Genomic DNA, 17502 nt, shown 5'->3' on the forward strand with positions numbered 1-17502 from the left:
CAGCTGACCAAGAGGAAAAAAGAGATATGAATGCAGAAAAAAAGGGAGGTATTCTACCAGGGTGATCTAGGAATTATGTAGTGAGGACTCTGATTCTGATCTCCCTCTTCCAAATCTAATTTTCCCTTAACTCCATTGTCTCTTGTTCCTCTCCCTGTCCATTGATCACATCTCCGTAGTGGGCTGTCTTTGTTCTGTGAGTTGACCATACACCCTGTTGAGCAACTTTTTGATTTTCTTTGTACTTTCCTCACTACCTTATGCTATTTTACTGTTGTTGTTTTTTTTTCCCCCCAGGTCACAAGTTAAGCTCACTGTCATTCTGTCTCCTTTTTCCTCCCTAGCAGTTTTACTCTTAAAGTTCAGGAGCAAGGTGAAAGCATACTTGTTTCAGAATGAGACTAGATTTGAAATCAAGTTTCTTTCTATGACTGTCAATGGCAAAAATTAACTAGGAACATTTCATTGTACTCCTTTTTAGAAGCTGACTGCCCACTTGTTGATGAATCAGACAAGCACCAGAAAAGCAAAGACAATTTTTTAAATTCAATTTTGTTCATGTTTGATAAAATTCTGACTGTGGAGAGACTTCATGGTTATAATATGAGCACAAGTCTTAATCCTACAAGAAAAAAATCATATAAATGTAAGTCATATGGGAAGAGTTTGCAGCCTACTTTGGACTTTCATAATTATAATAGATGTTATAATGGAGAACACGCTGATGAATGCAATGAATATGGGAAAGCCTTCAAAAAGAAATTTAATTTCATTAGACGTGAAAAAAATCATACAAGAAAAAAACTGTTTGAATGCAACAACTGTGGGAAAGCCTATAGCAGCAAGGCACACCTTGCGACTCATCAGAAAATTCATAACAGAGAGAGACCCTTTGTGTGCAGTGATTGTGGAAAAGCGTTTACACATAAAGCACAACTCGTGGTCCATCAGAGACTCCACACTGGAGAGAAGCCTTATGAATGCAGTCAGTGTGGAAAATCATTCACTTGGAATTCTTCCTTTAATCAACACATGAAATCGCATACACTTGAGAACTCATTTGAATGTAAGGAATGTGGGAAAACGTTTAGGTATAGTTCGTCCCTTTATAAACACTCTAAATTTCATACAGGAGAGAAACCATATCAATGCATTGTATGTGGCAAAGCCTTTGGCAACAGTTCTGTGCTTGTTACCCATCAAAGAATTCATACAGGAGAGAAACCTTATGGATGTATTAAATGTGGCAAAGCCTTCATCAAGAAGTCTCATCTCCTTAGACATCAGATAACTCATACAGGAGAAAGGCCCTATGAATGTAGCAAATGTGGGAAACCATTTTCCCAGAAGTCAAATCTTATTGTACATCAGAAAATTCATATGTAATATTTACTTATGAATATGAGAAAGCTTTAATATTTGATAAGTTATTGAGTAGAGAATTCATGGTGAGGAGAAATGCAACAATTTGAAGGAACTGAAAGAATAAATTCCCATTAAAAAAAATCAATGCCAGTCATGTTCTGGAAGTGATAAAGTTTTTAGAGGAAAGATCACAGAAAACGTTAATTTATAATGATAAAACTTAGAGCTTGGAAAACATAAACAATCAAGGAATCAGTGAAAACTACATTCAGCATCTCTGATTATTTTTATAACAAATTATATAATTATGCAAGTGTAAATATAAAATAAGTTTATATGTTAAATTATATCTATCAAGAGTTTCTGAAGTAAATATCACTTTTTCTTCCAATCTGAATAGTAACATGCAAGTGAAAAAATGTGGTTTAAGATATAGTATGAATCTCAGTAATATTTTCATCCACCCACTGGCGCTTTTAATGGGTGTGGCAGTGTTACTGAATCTCAGAGTCTCCTCTTTAATTCTGAAACTTGTTATAAAGATATATAGAATTACATGTGTATATAACTTAACAAGATATCAGTTGAGATGGTGAAAGCAGTTGTATTCTATACACTAAGTGCTCAGTTGTGGAAAAGGAAGTATTTAAAGAAGTATGTAAATAAAACATTTGCACTTCAGATACCCCTGTTCTTTTTCATTGATGTGTCCACCTGAGGTGTAAGCATAGTCACCTAGGGTATCATCTGAATTTCATCTTAGTAAGGTAGGGTGTCGTGATACTTTGCAACTTTCAGGGAGCAAATTTTTGGATCTATTTTTTGTTTTCTTGTTAAGAGATTGATACAGGTTTAACTCTTAGAACTGCCTGGCATTTTCCATGTGATAGCACATGGAAAATTTCCATAGGCCCTTTAATTGAGTTGAAAAGAGCACTGTTTTTGTTATGTTTAGTTTAGCAACTTCACTTTGGAACGTGACATTTGGTAAATTCCAAATATTCCCTTAAAAGGATGAACCAATCTTTATTTAAGCTACAGTTTTTATAATTGTACACAATATTCCTTGATCATGTCAAAAAATGTTTATGCCTTTTTTTGAGTTGTGGCCAAACAGCTTGATCCGAAATTCAGAAATCAGGCCTTTTCAAGTTTAGGCTCAGTCACAACTTTTTTACATTGCTTTCCTTTCATTAACCATGTTTTGAAGAGTAATGTTGAGTGATGATTATAAATGAATACTCGTGCTGTTTTGAACAAGCACACTAGAACTTAAGGATCTAAATTAAATCTTTTACTGAATATGTTTTTGCTTGACTAAACTTTAGTCAGGTTCCTGAAACTTTCTGAGGCTCACCTGCACGCTTCCTTAAAAAAATCTATTTTTAGCAAGAACCCTGCTAGTCATTTTAAACAGAACTCTCCACCCTGAGTGTCTGATCAGATTTCTCATCCTCCATCATCCTTCAGGTAACGTCTGATTACCCTGGCCTGTTTCGGCAAGAATCCTGTAAGGATGATTTAGCCAGAACCCTCCTTTACCCCTAATGTTTTCCCTTCTTTTCCCTAATGTTTTCTCTTAATAATTTTCCATTCACTGACCCCTACCTACTCCTTGGCTGTAAATACCCACTTGTCCACAGTATATTCAGAGTTGAGCCTGACTAAAACCCCATTGCACTGGTCCCTCTGCCTATCACGCTGGTCCTGAAGAAAGTCTGCCTTGTCGTTTGTCATCTTTAACAAATGTCATCAAATACCTTTTTTTCTGTAACAGTTTGCCAGTTATTTTAGGAGACTACATATTGTTTACACTCTTTCAAGTTCCCTAAATCTCTGTTACCTTATTTTGGAATTGTCTTCAGAATCAGTTTGCCAGCCACACAGGGAATTCTGTGTTTGGCCACATGGCATGAGGATCTTAGTTCCCCACCCAGCATCAAACCAGTACCCCCTGCAGTGGAAGTGCAGAGTCTTAACCATTGGACCACCAGGGAAGTACTGGGAATTCTTTAAGTAGTTATAGTCATGGGATTTGCCTTTTTTCAACTTAACAGTTTTCTCATTTCCTACATGAAATCCTCATTTTGCCCTGCTTAGTGCTTCCCCTTCCCATCCTATCTCCCCTTCCCATGCTTCTCATCTGAGAAACTCCAAATTACTTAAGACTATAGGAGGAGGACACATTTTAAGAGGAAGTAGTGAGCGACTTCACTTTCACTTTTCACCTTCATGCACCGGAGAAGGAAATGGCAACCCACTCCAGTGTTCTTGCCTGGAGAATCCCAGGGACGGGGGAGCCTGGTGGGCTGCCGTCTATGGGGTCATGCAGAGTTGGGCACGACTGAAGCGACTTGGCAGCAGCAAGCAGGGAGCTCTATTGTTGTCAGCATGACGTGAGGTCCCCTTGGAAGAGCAGCTGTGTAGGCAAGAAATGTGTAAAGATGTGGCAAGAAGTGTGTAAAGATCTGTGAATGAAATAAGGGATCTTTAGTTGTGACATGTGGGATCTAGTTCCCTGACCAGGGATTGAACCTGGGCCCCTTGCCTTGGGAACATGAAACATTAGCCACTGGACCACCAGAGAAGTCCCTAAAGTAAGGGAGTTTTAATTGTAATACATCAGCAAGCTTGTGATCTAGGTTCTCTAATTTGCTCCCTTCCATACTGAAGGGACTTAGCAGCAGCAGCAGCAGCATAAGTGAAAGAGAGAATACAATAAGCAAGTTAAAAATATATTTCCAATACTAGACAAATATAAACTGCCGCCTTGAAAGCTTTTGTCACTGACCTCATTGTCAAGCTGTACAAGATTTTGACAAGAAGAAAACCAAAAGTATGCTCAGCTCCATCCAAACATCTCAGATTCCCAGAACTCCCTACTCCGTATTCTCTGGCTGAAACAGCCATACACAGTCTAAGGGAGAAACCCCTCAATTTTTCCCACCTCTAAGAGTTTGTCATACATTGAGGTTTTCTTTCTTGTTTAACTTTATAAAAAGATCACTGAAAAATCCTTTCTTTCTCTTTTAGGGCCTTTTTTCCGCCAGTTAATCTGCTCCATTTTTTCTGTGTATATCATACATGGTAGTTTTTAAGAATTAAATATGAAAAGGATAATGAAAAGAAGAAAACACAGAATGTGGAAAAAGGGAGATCTGAAATTAGGAATCCTTGAGTTCTGAAAAAGGATAAGGCCTTATAAGGTGAAAAAATGTAATGGTAACTAGAAGAACAGAAATAAAGTGTATAACTTAAAAATCTGAAGAGAGGAATAATGAAAACTTCATAAATCCAACAAAGCAGGAAAGGTGAAAGTTGCAGAAAAAAGGCATGATAAATAGAAAGTCCCCCTGCCAAAAAAAAAAGTAGAAACAAAAGCATATCAATAATATTAACTGAAAATGGGTTAAACTCACCCACAATGAGGAAGAAACCATGGTCTCTTGTTTTTTTGTTGTTGTCATTCAGTCACTAAGTCATGTCCAGCTCTTTGCAACCCCATGGACTGCAGCGTGCCAGGCTTCCCTTCCTTCACTATCTCCCAGAGATTACTCAAACTTATGTCGATTGAGTCAGTGATGCCATCCAACCGTTTCATCCTCTGCTGCCCGCTTCTCCTCCTGCCCTCAATCTTTCCCAGCATCAGTGTCTTTCCAATGAGTTGGCTCTTCTTATCAGGTGGCCAAAGTATTGGAGCTTCAGCTTCAAGCATCAGTCCTTCCAATGAGTATTCAGGGTTGATTTCCTTTAGGATTGACTGATTTGATCTCCTTGCAGTCCAAGGGACTTTCAGGAGTCTTCTCCAGTACCATAGTTTGAAGGCATCAATTCTTTAGTGTTCTGACTTCTTTATGGTTCAACTCTCACAACTGTATGTGACCACTGGGAAGACCATTGCCTTGACTATACACGGACCTTTGATGGCAAAGTAATGTCTCTGCTTTTCAATATGCTGTCTAGGTTTGTCATTGCTTTCCTGCCAAGAAGCAATTGTCTTCTGATTTCATGGCTGCAATCAATGTCTGCAGAGATTTTGGAGCCCAAGAAGAGGAAATCTGTCACTACTTCCACCTTTTCCCCTTCTATTTGCCATGCAGTGATGGGGGTGGATGCCATGATCTTACTGTTTTTAATATTTAGTCTTAAGCAGGCTCTTTCACTCCCCTTCTTCACCCTCATCAAGAGACTCTTTAGTTCCTCTTCGCTTTATGCCATTAGAGTGGTATGTATCATCCGCATATCTGAGGTTGTTGATGTTTCTCCCGCCTATCTTGATTCCAGCTTGTAACTCATCCAGCCCGACATTTCTCATGATGCGGTGAGTGTATAGATTAAATAGGGTGACAGTAGACAGCCCTGTCATACTCCTTTCTCAATCTTGAACCAATCAGTTGTTCCATACAGGGTTCTTACTGTTGCTTCTTGACCCGCATACAGGTTTCTCAGGAGACAAGTAAGATGGTCTGGTATTCCCATCTCTCTGGGAGCTTTCCACAGTTTGTCATGATCCACACAAAGGCTTTGGCATAGTCAATGAAATAGAGATAGATGTTTTTCTGAAGTTCCCTTGCTTTCTCTATAAGCCAGCGAATGTTGGCAATTTGATCTCTAATTCCTCTTCCTTTTCTAAACCCAGCTTGGACATCTGGAAGTTCTTGATGTCACATTTTGCTGAACCCTAGAATCCAAGATTTTAAGCATGACCTTACTATCATGGGAGATGAGTGCAACTGTCCAATGGTTATCACATTCTTTGGTATTACCCTTCTTGGGGATTGGGATGAGGATTGACCTTTTCCAGTCCTGTGGCCACTGCTGGGTCTTCCAGATTTGCTGACATAATGAATACAAAACCTTGATGGCATCATCCTTTAGGGACTGAAATAGTTCTGCTGGAATTTCATTCCATCCACTAGCTTTATTAACAGCAGTGTTTCTTAAGACCCACTTGACTTGGTACTCCAGAATGCCTGGCTCTAGGTGACTAACCACACCATTGTAGTAATCCAGTTCATTAAGATCCTTTTTTATACAGTTCTTCCCTGTATGCTTTCCATCTCAATCTCTTCAGCATCTACTAGGTCTCTACCATTTTTATCCTTTATTGTGCCCCTCTTTGGGTGGAATGCTCCCTTGAAGTTTCCAGTTTTCCTGAAGAGAATCTCTAGTCTTTGCCTTTTTGTTGTTTTCTTCTATTATTAAGCACTGTTCATTGAAGAAGGCCTTCTTGTCTCTTCTAGTTTCATTTTGGAACTCTGCATGTAATTGGATGTACCTTTCTCCCTCTCCCTTGCTTTTCACTTCTTTTTGTTCTTCTGCTATTTGTAAAGCCTCCTCAGATGACCACTTTGCTATCCTGCTTTTCTTTTTCTTTGGGATGGTTTTGTTCACTGCCTCCTGTACAGTGTTATGGACTTCATCCATTGTTCTTCAGGCACACTGTTAACTAGATCTAGCCCCTTGAATCTATTCGTTACCTCTACTGCAAATTCACACAGGATTTGATATAAGTCATACCTGGCTGGCCTATTGTTTTTCCCAATTTTCTTTAGTTTAAGTGTGAATTTTGCTATGAGAAGCTGATGATCTGAGCCACAGTCAGCTTCAGGTCTTGTTTTTGCTGACTGTATACAGCTTCTCCATCTTCAGCTACAAAGAATGTAATCAGTTTGATTTTGGTATTGACCATTTGGTGATGTCCATGTGTAAAGTCATTTCTTGTGTTATTGAAAAAGGGTATTTGCTATGACTAGTGTATTCTCTTGGCAGAATTCAGTTAACCTTTGCCCTGCTTCATTTTGTTCTCCAAGGCCAAACTTGCCTGTTACTCCAGGTATATCTTGACTGCCTACTTTTGCATTCCAATCCCCTTCATGGATCACTGCCTTGTCGTGGCGAAGGGGCTTATGTAACTCAATGAAGCTATGAGTCATGCTGTGCAGGGCCACCCAAGACAGATGGGTCATAGCAGAGAGTTCTGACAAAACGTGATCCACTGGAGGAGGGAATGGCAAACCACCCCAGTGTACTTGCTGTGAGAACCTCATGAACTGTAAAAAAGGGACATCTTGCTGCTGTTGCTGCTGCTAAGTCACTTGAGTTGTGTCCGACCCCGTGCGACCCCACAGATGGCAGCCCACCAGGCTCCCCCATCCTTGGGATTCTCCAGGCAAGAACACTGGAGTGGGTTGCCATTTCCTTCTCCAATGCATGAAAGTGAAAAGTGAAAGTGAAGTCGCTCAGTCGTATTCGACTCTTAGCGACCCCATGGACTGCAGCCTACCAGGCTCCTCCGTCCATGGGATTTTCCAGGCAAGAGTACTGGAGTGGGGTGCCATTGCCTTCTCCGAAAAGGGACATCTTACAGCTCATCAAAAAAATTCATAGTGGAGAGAGACCCTTTGTGTGCAGTGATTGTGGGAAAGTGTTTATGCATGAAACACAGCTCAAGATCCAACAGAGAGTTCACACTTGAGAGAAGCCTTACGAATGTGGTCAGTGCAGGAAATTACTCACCTGGCCTTACTGAACATATGAACATATGAAATCTCACACACCCAAGAACTCATATGAATGTAAGGAACGTGGGAAAACATTCAAGTACAGATCATCCCTAAACACTCCAGAATCCATACAGGCAAGAAACTGTACCAAGGCAGACAATGTGGCAAAGCCTTTGCAGACTTGTCAGTGCTGAGCTTGCATCAGAGAATTCACACAGGCAAGAAACCTCACAAATGCACTGAATATGACAAAGCCTTCATCAGGAGCTCATATCTTCTTTAACGTAACTCACATAGAGCAACAAAATAAAGGCAGCACATGTGGGAAATCTTTTAACCAGAAGACATATCTTGTTATCCATCAGATCAGATCAGTCAGATCAGTCGCTCAGTCGTGTCCGACTCTGCGACCCCATGAATCACAGCACACCAGGCCTCCCTGTCCATCACCAACTCCCGGAGTTCACTCAGACTCACGTCCATCGAGTCAGCGATGCCATCCAGCCATCTCATCCTCTGTCGTCCCCTTCTCCTCCTGCCCCCAATCCCTCCCAGCATCAGAGTCTTTTCCAATGAGTCAACTCTTCGCATGAGATGGCCAAAGTACTGGAGTTTCAGCTTTAGCATCATTCCTTCCAAAGAAATCCCAGGGCTGATCTCCTTCAGAATGGACTGGTTGGATCTCCTTGCAGTCCAAGGGACTCTCAAGAGTCTTCTCCAACACCACAGTTCAAAAGCATCAATTCTTCGGCGCTCAGCTTTCTTCACAGTCCAACTCTCAAAGAAGTCATAAAAACAAGAGAGCTTTGTAAATGTGGGAAAACTTAAAATTAGCCTTTTAGTAAAGTAAATTCTTTACTAAAGCAGCAAAGAATTCATTATGAGAAAAACCCTATCTGTTGAATAAATGTGGAAGAGCACGTCTGAAATTCATGTTCTATGAGTGATATTACTAATTTTTTGGAAACAGTTATGGAAATTTTTGAGCTATAGGCAACTTTACTGTACAGTAAAATTGAGTAAGTTGTGAAAAAATTGAATAATTATGCATCAAACTGACTGTAATTGCATATCTACTCTGCCCCCTGATTTGTGATGTTCACACAAATTATACAAATGTCTGCATTGCTTTAGAAATTTGTATATCTATAGATTTGACATATGTGCTATTCATATTATACTGATTTATATCTGTTGTAATGGTTGTACAACATTGTGAACATACTTAATACCAATGAATCATACACTTAAAAATGGTTTAAGTACAGTAAATTTTATGTTATGTATATTTTACTAAAATAAAAAATATATAAATAAAACTTAACCCCTTCTAGAAAAAGTATATCTATTAATATCTTTGGTAAACACCATCATTGTCTCTTCAAAGCCTAAAATCACCATATACAGAACTGCCAACCATAAGTGAAATAATATGGTTTCTTATGGAAATGAAGGTCAGCAGTATGAACTTGATCTCTAACCATTTTGGGGCACTTGTGAATAGTTGCAGCAGTTGTTCCTGAGCCTGAACCTTCTTGAGCCTCCTCTTAAATAATAGTCAGGGACGGTTATGAAGTCTTCTGCTCTGCTCAGCTGAGCACATCATGTAATATGTTTTTGTCTCTATGCAAAATATGTGTGTGTATGTATTTGATCCTGATTAACCAGACAATGAAGAAAGGAAGCAGCTGTGTTCTGTATTACTCCTAGCACTTAGTACATGGAAAGAGGCATTTCTTCAAGTAGATAGTCATAAATAAAAGCCATCCTATTTTGCTGGAGCAACTTCATAAGTAGAAGTGAGCCTAGCTGAAGCAGCATATAACTGGAGTACCTAGTTTTTAAAAGCTAGGTGTTAAAATATTTTGCAACACTTCTGGAAGAAGATTCTTAAAAATCAATATTACTGATTAAAATAAAATTAAATTGTCAGTATTATTGTTAAAATCAGTCATTACCTTTTTGTTTAGGAAATCGATTCAGAGATATCTCAGACACGTTTGGAAATTTCCAGGTGACTAGCATAGGTATCATACCAAGCTATTTTGAGATCTTGTCTGCTTCCTTGAAGTACTCAGCAACTCTTATAATTTGACATTACATACATTCTGTGTATTCCCTTTAAAAATTCACAATGATTTTAAGTGAAATTTTTGTAGAGTCCTTAAGCTCTTTCTTCAGACATTTTTGTGAAGCTTAGATACAGTGTTGAGCTTAAACCTATATTCGCAAAATCAGGTTTTCTCTTGGAAGCATAAGTTTTTCGATTAAATATGTGAGCTTGGGATTGTTTATCCTCATTAGCATTCTTGCAGGGTAATGATGAGCAAAGACATGTGAATGAGAGTAATTTTCTGCATATCCATCAGATCTAAGTGAAACTTTGTTTTACAGAGTTTTTATTCTATGTGCTAATTAAACTTAGGTGCAGCCAAAGGTGGAGAAGCTCTATACAGTCAGCAAAAACAAGACCAGGAGCTGACTGTGGCTCAGACCATGAACTCCTTATTGCCAAATTCAGACTTAAATTGAAGAAAGTAGGGAAAACCACTAAACCATTCAGGTATGACCTAAATCAAATCCCTTATGATTATACAGTGGAAGTGAGAAATAGATTTAAGGGCCTAGATATGATAGATAGAGTGCCTAATGAACAATGGAATGAGGTTAGTGACATTGTACAGGAGACAGGGATCAAGACCATCCCCATGGAAAAGAAATGCAAAAAAGCAAAATGGCTGTCTGGGGAGGCCTTACAAATAGCTGTGAAAAGAAGAGAAGCTAAAAGCAAAGGAGAAAAGGAAAGGTATAAACATCTGAATGCAGAGTTCCAAAGAATAGCAAGAAGAGATAAGAAAGCCTTCTTCAGCGATCAATGCAAAGAAATAGAGGAAAGCAACAGAATGGGGAAGACTAGAGATCTCTTCAAGAAAATCAGAGATACCAAGGGAACATTTCATGCAAAGATGGGCTCCATAAAGGACAGAAATGGTATGGACCTAACAGAAGCAGAAGATATTAAGAAGAGATGGCAAGAATACACAGAAGAACTGTACAAAAAAGATCTTCATGACCCAGATAATCATGATGGTGTGATCACTGACCTAGAGCCAGACATCCTGGAATGTGAAATCAAGTGGGCCTTAGAAAGCATCACTATGAACAAAGCTAGTGGAGGTAATGGAATTCCAGTTGAGCTATTTCAAATCCTGAAAGATGATGCTGTGAAGTGCTGTGCTCAAGATGCCAGCAAATTTGGAAAACTCAGCAGTGGCCACAGGACTGGAAAAGGTCAGTTTTGATTCCAATCCCAAAGAAAGGCAATGCCAAAGAATGCTCAAGCTACCACACAATTGCACTCATCTCACACGCTAGTAAAGTAATGCTCAAAATTCTCCAAGCCAGGCTTCAGCAATATGTGAACCGTGAACTTCCTGATGTTCAAGCTGGTTTTAGAAAAGGCAGAGGAACCAGAGATCAAATTGCCAACATCTGCTGGATCATGAAAAAAGCAAGAGAGTTCCAGAAAAACATCTATTTCTGCTTTATTGACTATGCCAAAGCCTTTGACTGTGTGGGTCACAATAAACTGTGGAATATTCTGAAAGAGATGGGAATACCAGACCACCTTACCTGATCTGCCTCTTGAGAAATTTGTATGCAGGTCAGGAAGCAACAGTTAGAACTGGACATGGAACAACAGGCTGGTTCCAAATAGGAAAAGGAGTACGTCAAGGCTATATATTGTCACCCTGTTTATTTAGCCTATATACAGAGTACATCATGAGAAACGCTGGGCTGGAAGAAGCACAAACTGGAATCAAGATTGCTGGGAGAAATATCAATAACCTCAGATATGCAGATGACACCACCCTTATGGCAGAAAGTGAAGAGGAACTCAAAAGCCTCTTGATGAAAGTGAAAGTGGAGAGTGAAAAAGTTGGCTTAAAGCTCAACATTCAGAAAACGAAGATCATGGCATCTGGTCCCTTCACTTCATGGGAAATAGATGGGGAAACAGTGGAAACAGTGTCAGACTTTATTTTTGGGGGCTCCAAAATCACTGCAGATGGTGACTGCAGCCATGAAATTAAAAGATGCTTACTCCTTGGAAGGAAAGTTATGACCAACCTAGATAGCATATTCAAAAGCAGAGACATTACTTTGCCAACAAAAGTCCTTCTAGTCAAGGCTATGGTTTTTCCTGTGGTCATGTATGGATGTGAGAGTTGGACTGTGAAGAAGGCTGAGCGCCGAAGAGTTGATGCTTTTGGACTGTGGTGTTGGAGAAGACTCTTGAGAGTCCCTTGGACTGCAAGGAGATCCAACCAGTCCATTCTGAAGGAGATCAGCCCTGGGATTTCTTTGGAAGGAATGATGCTAAAGCTGAAACTCCAGTACTTTGGCCACCTCATGCGAAGAGTTGACTCATTGGAAAAGACTCTGATGCTGGGAGGGATTGGGGGCAGGAGGAGAAGGGGATGACAGAGGATGAGATGGCTGGATGGCATCACTGACTCGATGGACGTGAATCTGAGTGAACTCCAGGAGTTGGTGATGGACAGGGAGGCCTGGCGTGCTGCGATTCATGGGGTTGCAAAGAGTCAGACACAACTGAGTGACTGATCGGATCGGATCGGATCGGAATCACACCAAATCACTTTGTTGTTAAATCACTCAGTCATGTCTGACTCTCTGCGACCCCAGGGACTATGGCCCAGGCTCCTCTGTCCATGGAATTCTCCAGGCAAGAATACTGGAGTGGGTTGCCATGCCCTTCTCCAGGGGATCTTCCCAACCCAGGGATCGAACCTGGGTCTCTCATATTGCAGGCAGATTCTTTACCATCTGAACCACCTGGAAACTATTATTCAGCTATAAAAAGAAATAAAGTACTGATACATGTAATGACATGGATGGACCTTGAAAATATGCTAAGTGAAAGAAGTCAGTCACAAAATATCACATATTGCTTGATTCAAGTTATATAAAATGCTTAAAATAGGCAAGTTTGAAGAGACAGAATGTAAATCAGTGGTTGCTCAGGGCTAAAAGCGGAAAAGAGGATTTACTGCTAATGGTGTGGAGTTACTTGAGAGGGGTGGGTGGATAAAAATGTCCTAAAATTAGGTTGTGATGTTTGCACATCTAAACACAAGGAGAGCCAGAAAGAAATGACCAGCAAGACAGAAATCTTCTGTAACCTAGTCACAGAAGTATAATAACAACCCTAATTCATAACCATTTCAGTTTAAGCAAATGAAAGGGAAATTAACATTGCTAGTATTTCTTATTCTACTTGTTAGAAGCAAGGTCCAGCCCGAACTCCAGATGAAGGGATTATCCAAGGCTGTGATTACTTACCTGGAGGCATGAATGTGGCAGCCAAGTCAGAAGCTTCCTACTATACACCCATTTTAGATGACTGTGTGATTGTGTGTGTGTGCACAGTCGTGTCTGACTCTTTGCGATCCCATGGACTGTAGGCTTCTCTTTCCATGGGATTTCCCAGACAAGAATACTGGAGTGGGTTGCCGTTTCCTCCTCCAGGGAATCTTCCAACCCAAGGATCAAACCTGCATTGCCTGTGATTCCTGCATTGGCAGGCATGTTCTTTACCACTAGCACCAGCTGGGAACCCTAAAGCTTTTGACGGTCTTGGAGTTCACATAGTAGAAGGGCCTTGTGAATGGTCTGAGTGGGTTGAGGGTATCAGCCAGTAGAAAAATATTTGCAATCATGAAAATGTCTGTGGAGGAGGGAAACCCTATGAAGAACGTAAAGGTGGTGAGAGTTATTGAAGAGCTGCCTGCCTTAGATGTCTTCAGAGTCCACATGGGAGAGAAACCATATCCACATGATGAGCACAGTAAGGGCTTCGCCAGATGCTCCACTCTTCTCCATTATGCCCCCCATTCCCATTCAGGAGAGAAAGTATATTGATGTGGTATGCATGGTAAGAATTTTAGGAGTGTGAAACTTGGCATTTGAGGGAGGGCCCATAGGGAGAGAGACTCTATAAATGGGATGAGTGCAGTAAGGCTCCTCTGAGGCTTCAACACTTCATATTCATCTGAGAAACCACACAAGAGAAAATTGATATTAATGAGTTTGATATGGACTTCAGTCAGAAAGGAAATACCTTTATTAGAATCTACATGGAAGAGAAATCCTTTACAATCGATGTGATAATAAGGACTGTCAAAACTGTGAGTTACAGACATGCAGCAGAGACACCTATTACAAATATGACAATTGTGGAGAGGGGGAGAGTTCACCCAAAACTTCAACACTCATAATGAAGTTACACATAATGAATTTATATTCATAATGAACATACATAATGAATATACTCATAATGGATATACACTCATAATGAAGTTGCACATAAGAAATAAACCATACTAATAGCCTAAGTGAAATTTAAATGAAAGTGTTATTTGTCAAGCTTTTTAATGTTACAAGATACAGAAGCTGTCACCTTAAGGTTCTGTTTATGAAGAAGCAATAAAGAGAACGCTGAAAAGAATTATTTCTATGGGACACCATGGACCCATAAGGAGAATGAAAAAACCTCACAAAGAGTTGGGTTCATATCATGACTTGTCCAGTGGTACAAGATTCTGCCAAGAATACAAATAATCATGGAGGTAGGTCCACAGTGCTTCTTTTCCAGGGTGATGATATCTAAAACCTTGCCTTGATATTTGTGAACTTTCCACTTTTACATTTCTTAGGTGAGTATTCTTATTTCTTACAGTGTGGTTTGCAGATCACCTATATTGGAATTACCCAAGGTGAGTGTGATGTTCAGTTGCTCAGTCGTGTCCAGCTCTTTGCAACCCCATGGGCTGCAGCACGCCAGGCTTCCCTGTCCTTCACCATCTCCTGCAGCTTGCTCAAACTCATGTCCATTGAGTCGGTGATGCCATCAACCATCTCATCCTCTGTCATCCCCCTTGCCTCCTGCCTTTGATCTTTCCCAGCATCAGGGTCTTATTTCTAAAGAGTCGGCTCTGTGCATCAGGTAGCCAAAATATTGGAGCTTCAGCTTCAGCATCAGTCCTTCCAATGAATATTCAGGACTGATTTCCTTTAGGATTGACTGCTTTGATCTCCTTGCAGTTCAAGGGACTCAAGAGTCTTCTCCAACACCACAGTTCAAAAGCATCAATTCTTTGGCTCTCAGCTTTATTTGTGGTCCAACTCTCACATCCATGCATGACCACTGGAAAAACCATAGCTTTACTAGACAGACCTTTGTTGGCAAAGTAATGTCTCTGCTTTATAACATACCGTCTAGGTTTGTCATAGCTTTTCTTCCAAGGAACAAGCGTCTTTAAATTTCATGACTGTAGTCACCATCTGCAGTGATTTGGGAGCCCAAGAAAATAAAATCTCTTTCACTGTTTCCATTTTTTCCCCATCTTTTTGCCATGAAGTGATGGCACTGGATGCCATGATGTTAGTTTTTTCAATGTTGAGTTTTAAGCCAGTTTTTCACTCTCCTCTTTCACTTTCATCAAGAGGCTCTTTAGTTACTCTTTGCTTTCTGCTATAAGGGTGGTGTCACCTGCATATCTGAGGTTATTGATATTTCTCCTAGCAGTCTTGATTTCAGCTTGTGCTTCATCCAGCCTGGCATTTCACATGATGTACTCTGAATAGACTTTAAGCAGGATGATAATATATAGCCTTGATGTACTCCTTTCACAATTTTGAACTAGTCTGTTATTCCATGTCTGGTTCTAACTGTTGTTTCCTGACCTGCATACAGATTTCTCAGGAGGCAGGTAAGGTGGTCTGGTATTCCCATCTCATTCAGAATTTTCCATAGTTTGTTGTGATCCACACAGTCAAAAGGTTTGGCATAGTCAATGAAGCAGTAGATGTTTTTCTGGAACTCTCTTGCTTTTTCGATGATCCAACAAATGTTTGCAATTTGATCTCTGGTTCCTCTGCCTTTTCTAAATCCAGCTTGAATATTTGGAAGTTCTCGGTTCATGTACTGTTGAAGCCTAGCTTAAAGAATTTTGAGCATTACTTTGTTAGGGTGTGAGATGAGTGCAATTGTGTGGTAGTTTGAGCATTCTTTGGCACTGCCTTTCTTTGGGATTGGAATGAAAACTGACCTTTCCAGTCCTGTGGCCACTGCTGAGTTTTCCAAATTTGCTGGCATCTTGAGTGCAGCACTTTCACAGCATCATCTTTTAGGATTTGAAATAGCTCAACTGGAATTCCATCACCTCCACTAGCTTTGTTCATAGTGATGCTTCCTAAGGCCCACTTGACTTTGCACTCCAAGATGTCTGGCTCTAGGTGAGTGATTGCACCATCGTGGTTATCTGGGTCATTAAGATCTTTTTTGTATAGTTGTTCTGTGTATTCTTGCCACCTCTTCTTAATATCTTCTGCTTCTGTTAGGTTCATACCATTTCTGTCCTTTATTGTGCCCATCTTTGCATAAAATATTCCCCTGGTATATCTAATTTTCTTGAAGTGGTCTCTAGTCTTTTCCATTCTGTTGTTTTCCTCTGTTTATTTGCCTTGATCACTTAGGAAGGTTTTCTTCTCTCTCCTTAATGTTCTTTAGAACTCTGCATTCAGATGAGTATGTCTTTCTTTTTCTCCTTTGCCTTTCATGTCTCTTCCTTTCTCACCTATTTGTAAGGCTCCTCAGACAGCCATTTTGCATTTATGCATTTCTTTTTCCTGGGGACAGTTTTGATCACCTTCTGTGCAACTTGTGAACCTCTGTGCATAGAACTATGTCTATCAGATCTAATCCCTTTAATCTATTTATCACTTCCACTGTATAATTGTAAGGGATTTGATTTAGTCATACCTGAATGGCTTAGTGGTTTCCCTACTTTCTTCCATTTAAGTCTGAATTTGGCAATAAGGAGTTCATGATCTGAGCCAAAGTCAGCTCCTGATCTTGTTTTTGCTGACTGAATGGAGATTCTACATCTTTGGCTGCAAAGAATATAATCAATCTGATTTCGGTGTTGACCATCTGGTGCTGTCCATGTGTAGAGTCTCTCTTGTATTGTTGGAAGAGAGTGTTTGATATGACCAGTGCATTCTCTTTGCAAAACTATTAGCCTTTGCCCTGCTTCATTTAAGTGTAAATAATACCTTAGTATTTGGTGCATGAAAACGTCAGTGTATATAATCATCTTATCGGGCTTCAACCATATCTAATCAGTCTACAGGTGTGGGGACCAAGGATTTGCATTTATAAAAGCTCCTCCTCCCCTTGTAGGTGATTATTATGTATACCAAAGTTGGAGAATTACTGCTCTGTGGAGTGTTTGCATAAGGTTAAGAAAAAGAAACAAAATCTTAGGTGGCATTTTACTAGTGTGCTGAACCTACTGAATACAGAAATTTCTACCAATAAATTGATTGAAGTAGGAGGTAAAATCTAAGAAACTTGAAAATGCACATCAGCTGCCAAAAGAAATATTAACAAAGGATTCTCTGACATCACCCAAGATGAGATAGGTGATGACCACAAATGAAAAGTAATGGGGACAAGCAGCCACAACTCAGCTTTTAAATGATGTTATTTCTAAAGCTTTAAACATGGTTTGGTATGGGAACATACAACTTGATAAGGGGAGTCTGG

At 39.9% G+C, this 17502-nt stretch overlaps 1 protein-coding gene across 6 annotated transcripts in view; it reads left to right on the top strand.

Moving 5' to 3' along the window:
• Window positions 1-9203, top strand: part of ZNF684 (zinc finger protein 684) — a 33415-nt gene extending 24212 nt beyond the window's left edge. For all 6 annotated transcript variants that reach the window (XM_070368211.1, XM_070368214.1, XM_070368212.1 and 3 more), the window contains one exon: window positions 482-9203. In XM_070368211.1, coding sequence (XP_070224312.1) covers window positions 482-1386 — 905 coding nt within the window. In that variant the 3' untranslated portion in view covers window positions 1387-9203. The remainder of the gene's footprint in view (window positions 1-481) is intronic.
• The last annotated feature ends 8299 nt before the right edge of the window (window positions 9204-17502 follow it).

The sequence above is a fragment of the Bos mutus genome, chromosome 3 (genome assembly GCF_027580195.1).
Source record: "Bos mutus isolate GX-2022 chromosome 3, NWIPB_WYAK_1.1, whole genome shotgun sequence".
Lineage (NCBI taxonomy): Eukaryota > Metazoa > Chordata > Mammalia > Artiodactyla > Bovidae > Bos > Bos mutus.